At 48.2% G+C, this 11,091-nt stretch overlaps 1 protein-coding gene across 1 annotated transcript; it reads left to right on the top strand.

The window, feature by feature from the left end:
* The first annotated feature begins 5,044 nt into the window (after positions 1-5,044).
* Positions 5,045-11,065, top strand: LOC121815534 (multiple epidermal growth factor-like domains protein 8). The gene is made up of 12 exons (XM_042227000.1): positions 5,045-5,196; positions 6,944-7,027; positions 7,139-7,378; positions 7,483-7,588; positions 7,809-8,020; positions 8,122-8,362; positions 8,447-8,579; positions 8,684-8,931; positions 9,217-9,327; positions 9,426-9,544; positions 10,552-10,777; positions 10,864-11,065. Exons 1-12 carry the CDS (start codon positions 5,045-5,047, stop codon positions 11,041-11,043), a joined length of 2,052 nt encoding a protein of 683 aa, XP_042082934.1. The 3' UTR covers positions 11,044-11,065.
* The last annotated feature ends 26 nt before the right edge of the window (positions 11,066-11,091 follow it).

The following is an 11,091-nucleotide window of genomic DNA, read 5'->3' as shown; positions in this document are numbered from 1 at the left end:
AAGAAAGGGATAGCGGACCCTAACAGACATGAGGCTCCACGATTCACAGATACAGAGGAGAGAGTCAAAGTTCTCCAGATCCATACGGAATAAACTTCATAGTGGCGTGCTGTCCTAAGTGTGCAACAGCAAACCATGTAGATGGAAAGAATCTTTTACCTAGGAGATATATCACCATATCAATTTTAAAGCACAGTTATTGTCTCTAGGAGTCACTACGCAGAACAATCTTCTCCCAGCGTCAGTAAGTTCTGTCTCTTCTACTCAGTGGTTTGTAGGCGTTGTCAGTCACCAACTGTTGCCTTTGTTTTAGATCAGTGGAGAACCGACTAAATTGTGCGTCTGGGAAGAGAAGTCCGCTGCCCCTTGTCCAGAGCTCCGATGCCCGAGTTGGTAGCGTTGAGGCTGTTCGACAGCTGGCATACCAGACACCAAGCCGCGCCCAACCAAAGCCAGGGCTGGCCAAAAGCCTAAACCTGGTACGGGAAGTGCCTGCTTCTGAGGCTTTGCTATCGAGAGCGCCTGAGTAGCCTCTACAGTAAGATGAGTTACCTGACACTGAAATATGGACGCAAAGGTGTGAGAATGGTTAGAGATCGCGTAATTAAGAAACACGGACTAAGATCAGGCAGCCTATCATCTGAATTCAAAGCATAAAATAAATTGCCTCTCTTCTCCATCTAACGTTTCAGTTTGTTATATATTAAGATTTATGAGTACATTGTAAAATAATCATCACTTAATAATAATTAACTCCTATTATCAAAAGATCTGACCTATATGTGCGACTAATACTCGTCGTCAGATATCCACTTAGTAGAGCAATGTATTTATCACTAATTGTTTAGCATTTTAAATGTGTGGAGTGGAAAAGTGCTCTCTCAATGCTCCACCATCATCCACATGACCTCATACCATTTAACCTAAGAGTCGAAGCGTAACGCCACCATGTAAGGTCATCACTAATGAAATATTTTGTAGAACTACAGAATAAGCGGTTAGGGATCCAGATTGCTCCCCAGACCACGGGACGAAGAGTGGCACAGTGCAAAATTTCACATCATCCTCAGCAAACATCCTGAAAAACCCATAGTTCATGGGCCTGCACCCAGGCATCTTAAGCGGTTACTACTGTTACCGTGGGCCCCTTCATCATCTCTTTATGTGTACACTAAAGGTTCTCTCTATTGGGCCTGTTTTTCATGGAGAGGAGTGCCTTTTGTGTAGGCAGACTACGGAGCAGGTAGAGATCTGAGACATTCCACATGATAGATTGGCTCTGACAATTTGCCAAGAGCGATCACACTAGATATACGCATTTTATTACTGGATATTTATAATTATATACGGACATCTGCTGACAATGATGAAATGGGTGTTTATGGATCTGACTCTCTAAAAGTTTATCAATGCTTTATTGGTTCATTCTGCTCACCCACTAGTCAGCACATTAACGGTGTCTTGGGGTCATGTTGGCTGCAGCTGTGTGACGCTGCCCAATTCGTCTTAATCTTGAGTAATGATTTCACTCTCCTCTTTACTTCCATAGTGATACTCAATGGCCATATGAGATTGTAGAGTGTTTCAGTTTATATGTAGGCTTTTCTGAGCCTCTATCATGTTATGATGTATGCAGAAGGAGTACTTGACATAGATGTGTTGAGTAGGAGTAGCGCCATTGCCCCTCGCCATTGCCTCATGTGACCCACGGTCACAGACACAGAGCACCTACATACTCGTGCCACTGATAAGGCAACTCTGTTATATTAGTCTGGCAACTCTTTGTCACTCTATATAATCAGCCTTGTGCGATTAAGTCTTCTGCTAATAGCAGCAAAGCACCCTTCCCTCATTAATAGGTCACTATCCCCATCCTCATTTGTTAGTTTGCATTGGGCCGAATGGTGGCGGGCTGAAGTTGGGGTTTCGCCATCCATGGCTAGGAGCAAGAAAAAAAGACAAAAATGTAAAACCCTCTAGGTACTGATATACCTAACACCATCTCTCAACACACTCTGGCTAAATCAAGTTTGTTCCAGGATATTTGTACCCTTATATTCCGAGAAACGCAAGGCTGAGAGATTCGAGAGATAATCGTTCGGAACTTTGCCGACGCAGGCCCTGAACGAAACATTACGAAGCCAGCACCCAGACGCCCACACCTCTCAACCATTGCTTATCCACAGCCATCCCTCCTCCACTCAGGCGTTAATTCGCGAGTCAAAAGGGACACACATATCCGTTTTCCCAGCAGCCGAGAGATATAACTCTCCAGCGCCGCAGGTCCTGGGCTGCTCCTCCGCGCGCGCCTCCTCTCAAGCACCCAGTGTGGGACACCTGAAAAAAGAAAGGGTCACCCGAGAAAAAATACGAAAAATCTATATACCAGAAAAAAAAAAAGGACCTTCAGAATCAAAATCGACCTGCTAACTTATCACGCCAGCAACCGCGCACCCAGCTTTTTGATACGTAGAAAAGGGTTCCTTGTCAGCATGCCTGAACCAAACCGATCTAGCTGGCTGATTTTTTCGAGCCTTTGATTAGTGAGCCCACTAGTCACCTGGCGGGAGCTTTCTCGCTATTAAACTCTTGAGAGCCTTCTTTCTTAGTCGTCTAGGATGTTAAGTGCTGAACTTGTCTCGGATTACTGGCCTGTAACTTAACTTTCCAACTTTATGTGCGGATTCTTAAGGGCAGTATGGCCAGTGAACCACCCGTTCCACCCGGCAGAAGAGAGACCAGCTCCACTCATTCTCCCGGAGAGCCGCTTGTAATCCGCGAATTTCTCGTAAAAGTCTTTCCTTCAAGGCAACTCCTGTACCATTTCGGTCACTACCTGTTGGTTAAAAGCTGAACACTTGCTTACACTCGAGCGAGGCGCTAAACCTGACGTGGAAGCCAATCACAGTGTGAGGGTAGGGGACAGCAAAAAGGAATTAAAATAGGATATTTTAATTTTAACGCAGTAAATGGAATAAATCCACCTGTCATTTTCAAAGTATATTTCAATAGAACATCTCTTTCCCTTCCGGTAAATTGAGAGCTTCGCTTTTACACTCAGCTCCCTCTTCACCACGACGGACCGGTGCAGCGTCCGCATTACTGCAGCTGCAGCCCCAATCCGTCTGTCGATCTCCGGCTCCCTTCTCCCATCACTCGCGAACAAGACCCCGAGATACTTGAACTCCTCCACTTGGGGCAGGAACTCATCCCCGACCCGGAGTGGGCACTCCACCCTTTTCCGGCTGAGAACCATGGCCTCAGATTTGGAGGTGCTGATCCTCATTCCCGCTGCTTCACACTCGGCTGCGAACCGTTCCAGTGCGAGCTGGAGGCCTTCACCCGATGAAGCCAACAGAACCACATCATCTGCAAAAATAACCTGAATGAAACATTGTTTGGTTGTCAATCAACCTAAATGCCTCTCCGTGAATCGCTACCTTATCGTGGTGGAGGGGTTTGTGTGTCCCAGGGATCCCAGGGGCTATGTTGTCTGGGGGCTTTTGCCCCCTGGTAGGGTCTCCCATGGCAAATTGGTCCTGGGTGAGGGACCAGACAAAGAGCGATTCAGAAGACCCTTATGAAGAGAACATCGAGGGAACAGTTTACCCTGCCCGGGATAGGGTTACCGGGGCCCCGCCCTGGAGCCAGGCCCGGGGAGGGTGCCCGAGGGCGAGCGTCTGGGCCTTAGTCCATGGGGCCCGGCCGGGCACAGCCGAAGAGCTGGAGGCCCTCACCCGATGAAGCCAACAGAACCACATCATCTGCAAAAAGCAGAGATGAGATTCTGAGGCCACCAAAGCGAAAGCCCTCCGCCACTTGGCTGCGCCTAGAAATCCTGTCCATAAAAATTATGAACAGAACCGGAGACAAAGGGCAGCCCTGGCGGAGCCCATCACCCACCGGGAACGAGTCCGACTTATTGCCGGCAATGCGAACCAAGCTCTTGCAACGGTTGTATAGGGATCGAATGGCCCGTAGCAATGGGCCAGACACCCCATACTCCCGCAACACCTCCCACAGGACACCCCCCGAGGGACACGGTCGAATGCCTTCTCCAAGTCCACAAAACACATGTAGACTGGTTGGGCAAACTCCCATGCACCCTCAAGTATCCTGGAGAGGATAAAGAGCTGGTCCAGTGTTCCGCGACCAGGACGAAAACCGCATTGTTCCTCCTGTATCCGAGGTTCGACTAGCGGACGAACTCTCCTTTCCAGCACCCTGGCATAGACTTTCCCAGGGAGGCTGAGGAGTGTGATCCCCCTGTAGTTGGAACACACCCTCCGGTCCCCTTCTTAAAGATGGGGACCACCACCCCGGTCTGCCAGTCCAGGGGTACTGCCCCTGATCTCCACGCAACATTGTAGAGGCGTGTCAACCAGGACAGCCCTACAACGTCCAGAGCCTTCAGGAACTCGGGGCGGACCTCATCAACACCAGGGGCTCTGCCACCAAGGAGTTGTTTAACTGCCTCAGTGACCTCGCCCCCGGAAATTGGCGGGTCATTCCCCTCATCCCCAGACTCTGCTTCCTCCTCGGAAGACGTGTCAGTGGGATTAAGAGGTCCTCGAAGTATTCCTTCCACCGCCTGACAATTTTCTCAGTCGACGTCAGCAGCGCTCCGCCAGCACTATACACAGTGCAGGTAGAGCACCGCTTTCCCCTCCTGAGACGCCTGACGGTTTGCCAGAATCTCTTCGAGGCAGTCCGAAAGTCTTTTTCCATGGCCTCTCCGAACTCCTCCCACACCCGAGTTTTTGCTTCAGCCACTGCCCGAGCCGCATTCCGCTTGGCCTGTCGATACCTGTCGGCTGCCTCCGGAGTCCCACAGGCTAACCAAGCCCGATAGGACTCCTTCTTCAGCCTGGTGGCTCCCTTCACCTCTGGTGTCCACCATTTGGTTCGGGGATTACCACCACGGCGGCGCGAGCTCTGAACCCCAACGTCTCACTCGTTGAGGACGTGTCGCGAGGGGCTTCAGTGGCAGACTCCTGTCTCCCGAGGTCACCGTTTGCAAGCTAATGGGAAAGTTTGCTCGAACATGGTCCATCCTGGTGAGACCCGCGGGGGTGCCTGGAAAGCGGGACTCATGTCCCCTAGGCCTCTCGCCCCTTCAGCCACCTGGCTGATTGGAATCCGTGCCCTTCTTGTTCCGTCGGACCTGGTGTGCGTTGAAGATCTCGCTGGGAGGCCGTGATCTGAGGTCCTCGAAGTATTCCTTCCACCGCCTGACAATTTTCTCAGTCGATGTCAGCAGCGCTCCGCCAGCACTATACACAGCGCAGGTAGAGCACCGCTTTCCCCTCCTGAGACGCCTGACGGTTTGCCAGAATCTCTTCGAGGCAGTCCGAAAGTCTTTTTCCATGGCCTCTCCGAACTCTGTTAGACTCTGCTAGACGTTCCCAGCACACCCTCACTACGCGTTTAGGTGCACCAGGTCTGTCCAGCGTCCTCCCCCGCCACCTGATCCAACTCACCACCAGGTGGTGATCAGTTGACAGCTCAGCCCCTCTCTTTACCCGAGTGTCCAGAACATATGGTCGCAGGTCTGGTGATACGATTACAAAATCGATCATCGACCTACGGCCTAGAGCGTCCTGGTGCCACGTGCACTTATGGACACTCTTATGTTCGAACAAGGTGTTCGTTATGGCCAAACTGTGATTAGCACAGAAGTCCAATAACAAAGCACCGCTCAGGTTCAGATCAGGGAGGCCGTTCCTCCCAATCACGCCCCTCCAGGTCTCGCTGTCGTTACCCACGTGAGCATTGAAGTCTCCCAGCAGGACAACAGAGTCTCCAGGTGGAGCACCTTCCAGCACCCCGCCGCGTCTCACCAGGGGCAACTCCAGACTGAGACAGAGTCCAGCCCATCTCCAGGAGACTGGTTCCAGAGCCCAAGAGGTGAGCCCGACTATATCTAGCCGGTACCTCTCAACCTCACGCACTAACTCAGGCTCCTTCCCCACCAGAGAGGTGACATTCCATGTCCCTATTGCCAGTCTTGGTAGCCGGGGTCAGTCCGCCAGGGCCTCCGCTCCTGGCCGCCACCCGGCACACAATGCACCCGACCCCTATGGCGCCTGCGGGAGGATGGGCCCATGTCTCCTCTTCGGGCTGTGCCCGGCCGGGCCCCATGGACTAAGGCCCAGACGCTCGCCCTCGGGCACCCTCCCCGGGCCTGGCTCCAGGGCGGGGCCCCGGTAACCCTAGGGTAAACTGTTCCCTCGATGTTCTCTTCATAAGGGTCTTCTGAATCGCTCTTTGTCTGGTCCCTCACCCAGGACCAATTTGCCATGGGAGACCCTACCAGGGGGCAAAAGCCCCCAGACAACATAGCCCCTGGGATCCCTGGGACACACAAACCCCTCCACCACGATAAGGTAGCAATTCACGGAGAGGCTGTATTCATGTAAACTCAATTTAAAACAAGGATTTTGGATTTGGTATCAAAAGCAGTGGCCAGTATTTGATTAAAAGTGGAAGGTACTGAAGCGTCAGCCCTGAAGAGAGAATTTTTTTTCTTAACTTTGCAAATGCTTTCACATGCAGTAACATACTTGCATTAGATGAACAAAAACACAAGAAACAACACATTTAGATTTTGCCAGACAGTTGAATTGACCCTTTAATGGCAATCAATAATAAAATATTATTTTTTTGCTTGTCAGTGTTCACTCAGTTCCCCAGTGTAAGCAGTGTTCAGCTTTAAACACATGTACAGAGTGCCTGAGACTTTTCAGTGTGGCTGGTGTGGTGACTACAATAATCCCACAATTGGAAAGTAAGTACAGCAAACCCATAACAACACAAAAAAAGTATAACAGATTCCCAGAATTGCATATAAGGCAAATGCAATCTTTATAGTATCAGGTTGCTGATAAGTTAGCAGTCATTGTGATTTCTGTGTATAATTCGTATTTTCTGCCCTTCTTTTCAGATGCTTGAGGGGAGACTGGGCAGGAATGGATGATCCATCAGTGTATAACTGTAGTGTGGCTGTGGCTGAAGCTCGGGCTGCAAAGTGAGATATCTCTCATCATGTTTCTTGTACATATATCCTGAACAAACTGATAGCCAGATGTGTGTGTAGTATATCAGTCCAAGTTTACATTTGTCTTTCTTGCTTCTCTAGCCCTGAACCCCAAACTTCAGCCCCACCTCGCCCCCTAGAAATGGAGATGGAGTTGGAGCATTTGAGTGATGAAGAGCAAGATGCAATCTGGGCCTATCCCACATGTCCTGATGTAGAGGAATGCAGGCTGGGCCTCCACAACTGTCACCCCTCTGCTACCTGCATCAACACTCCCACTTCATATGAGTGCCATTGTGAGAGAGGATTCACAGGGGATGGCACACTGCACTGCAACCAAACGTAAGTGCATTAGAATACAGTAATCCACGAATTCCTTCTTTAAATCTCTTAATAAAATCTTTTTATTCGTCTTGCTCATTGAGTTATCTTCCTTCGTCCCACAGCTGTTACAATGAGTGTCGTGAGGGCCAGTGTAGCGGCAGCCCACGGTTTGAGTGTGAATGCGCCCTGGGCTGGACATCTGATCCCGCTACTCTGGTTCTGAGTGGCGTAGAATGTGATGTTGACTGTGGCTGCAACTTCCACTCCACCTGTATTACTGCTCCAGGGATCTGTGATGAATGCCAAGGTCAGATTTTGATAAAGGGATTATAGTGATTTGATTTCAGTCACTATTCATAAAACTGAAACTGTGGGAGGCATTTTGGTGTTTGATAGATAAAGGCTGTCGTGTTGTTTATTGGTTAACATTCACTTGCTTCACTTTCAGACTGGACTACAGGGCCTCACTGTGAGCACTGCCGTCCAGGTAGCTTTGGCTCAGCCCTGGCTGGTGGCAGCGGCTGTGTTCCCTGTGAGTGTAACGGACACGGCGACTCTCCAGGGATACTGTCACAACCAGACAGGCCAGTGTTACTGCACCCACAACACTCAGGGACCACACTGCGAGTCCTGTCTGCCTGGCTACTATGGAGATCCCAGGTAAAGATCTTCACCATTTTGCTGAGTAGGAATAATTTCCTTGAATGATTTTCAGTGTATTCTGTGATCGTGACTTGTCTATGCTATCCTGTACCATCTAGGAACAATGGAACATGTTACCGCCAGTGCCAAGGCCGCTCTGTCCTGCTGTCCTCCACTTCCTCCACCACCATTCCCCTGTCCTCTTCTTTGGGGTGGCGGAGTGGCACAGAGGGGAAAGGTGGACTTTCTCATTGCCTGTGGGTCCTCTCTGTGACTGAAAACTTGGCACCCTGTCTGCCCAGACAGTTTTGTCCCCCAGTAGCTCTCACACTACACCCAGACTCTCATACCCATTGTAAAGTGAGTTCAAATAAACACAAATTACTTAACAGCTCACTGTACCTGAAACTGTGTTCATGACATTCAGGATGCTTTATTTTTCAGAGTTCGTATGTCTATGTGTTCGATGGCCTGCCTCGTTTTCTGGGTAACGGAGTCGTACATTCTGATCACAATCTAATTGGAGCATTTTGTGGCACCACGAGGACTCAGCCTATCACAGTGGAGGCCACCTCAGGTTTATCTTAACTCATTGATTAATAAATACACAGTTTAGACTGCAAAACCAGTTTACATATACACAATCACTCAGCATCGTATAAGCGTCTCTTCTACCTCCAGGTGTGATCTCAGTCTACTTTGAAGCCAACGTCACTTCAGACAGACCTCAAGGCTTCAATGCATCTTTCTGGGTACGACGGTGTCAGCAGAGCTCTGATGAGGATGAAGACGGATCTGTATGTCCAGGTGGAGCCCAGTGCCAGGGTGGGCTCTGCCAGTGCCCTCAGGGATATGGGGGACCACACTGTGACCGGCTAGTGTGCCCACAGGATTGTGGAATAGCAGAAGGAAGAGGAACTTGTAATATAGTAAGAGCTGTGAACTTTTTTTTTTTTAAGTTTGCTTTTCTTAAATTTCCAAGTGTCTCTTTTGTCAAAAGTAAAACTTAATTAAATATACTGTGACATTTTTTATTTAGTGCCTTTGTAACGCTCATAAAAACATATTTCTAGTTGTGTACTTGATAATTTTGGATGTTTTTCGTTTTTTTGTTGAACTTTCTTTTGTTTGTTTGTTTGTTGGTTTTGGTTTTTTTGTAGAACAGTTTAAAAAAATTATCAAATAACAGACATTAACCAATCTGTTTGTCTTAGTCTCTGGGAGTGTGCGTGTGCTCAGAGAGCTGGGTTGGGTCAGACTGCTCTATTCCTCGAGACTTCAACAGCTTGGTGTGGGAAACCTTACTGGACACACAGATGACTGTGGTAAGGACCAAAGAAAAACGAACGAGAACAATACTGAAGTGTGCATGGCTGACACAACGCAGCACACACAAATAAACATTGTGCTTTCCCCCCAACAGAACCAGGCCCACAGGTTCCTCCACAGGATGGGACACTCTCTGGTGTCTGGACCACAGGGCAACCTCTGGATGTATGGAGGGCTTTCTCTGACAGAAGGAATTCTGGGAAATGTCTATAGGTAAGAAAGTGCAACAACAGTCTATAAATGCTTAGACAAAGAGCTTGTAAGAATCAATTTTCAAGTAGTATTCATGTTTCAGGTTGGGGCACATGTGACTCAGGAGCTAAAGTACGTGTTGTCTATTAGAAGGTGAGAGGTTTGATACCTGGCTACTCTAGTCTTCATGTCAAAGTATCTTTGGGTAAAATACTGAAGCCCAAGTTGCACTTGATGAATCTATCAGAGTGAATGTGTATGAATGCTAAGTTATATGCACTCAAATGCATGTGTGTTTGTATAGGTGAATGGGTATGGTAGTAGAAATACATTTGGAGTGCTCAGAGTAGAAAAATGCCAATCAGGCAACAAGCCCATCCATTTGTGAAAACTACTGAAAACCTTCTGTCTTATTACTGTGAAAGTGTCATGTGTTTAACTCCTTGAAGGAATTGCTTTGTATAAACATTTAACACATACAGCTTGCTGATTGAAACTACAGTCACTCTAATTGATTTCAATCAACTTTGTACATTCATACCAAAAATGACTTTCAACAAAGTGAACTGTTCCAATAGTTAACATCCATCATCTCATCGCCTATCTTTTCGGGTCCCGTGCTATCCAGCTGTCAGGGCAAGGGGTACTGGTGCCACCCACACCATGACAGACAACCATTCCTCAACGATTAACTAGTGCAATGATATCCAATTAACAGCTGCATTCTACGGAGAGCCGTACCCGAGACCACAACGAGATCAACTCACAGAGCCGCCTGTTGAACTGACTTCTGCGAGCACATCTAACCACCGCCATCTTTGAACTATAATCGTCACATTTCTAGACAACCCTTTATTGGCATAATAATAATATTCTGAGACTGTAGCATAGGAACAATAAAACTTACATAACCCTGTTGCATATATCTTGGCGTAGGCATCCAGCAACAAGTTGGTTAGGTAATCTCACAGTCACATAGTGCAGTGTTGCCTCTGTATGTGTGTAATAATTCCTTCTGGTTGGTTTAGATATTCTGTGTTGGAACGTCGTTGGACACAAATGTTGACAAGCTCTGTGGAAGAAGGGTCGATGCCAAACCCTCGCTACCATCACGCCTCTGCAATGCTGAGTCATGAGTCTGGCGCTGGAGCCAATCATAACTTTATGTTGGTAGTAGGCGGGGTCACACAAGATGGCGTTTCCATGGATACCTGGACTCTCAATCTCAGCAGTTTAGTCTGGAGAGAGCACAAGGTTGGTATCTGACTTGATATGGAAATAAAGAATATGTGAAAAATCTTTTTTTTTTCTTTAACGAATTAATTTTGTTCTGCTGACAGAGCACAGTGCTTCCTCCAGTGGCAGGTCACACTTTAACTGTACGGCGAGACTGCTCTGTGCTGTTGATTGGCGGTTACTCTCCTGAAAATGGTTTCAATCACCATTTACTTGAGTTCAACCCTCAGTCTGGAAACTGGACCATTGCCCCCCACACTGGCACACCACCTACAGGTTTTTGAAGCCTTTCATAATGTCAATAACTCACTGATGCACCGCTTATTGTTATA

Source organism: Haplochromis burtoni, unplaced genomic scaffold, assembly GCF_018398535.1.
Source record: "Haplochromis burtoni strain Fernald_Lab_line unplaced genomic scaffold, NCSU_Asbu1 Contig_237, whole genome shotgun sequence".
NCBI classification, from domain to species: domain Eukaryota; kingdom Metazoa; phylum Chordata; class Actinopteri; order Cichliformes; family Cichlidae; genus Haplochromis; species Haplochromis burtoni.
This window is presented reverse-complemented; position numbering and strand designations above follow the sequence as displayed.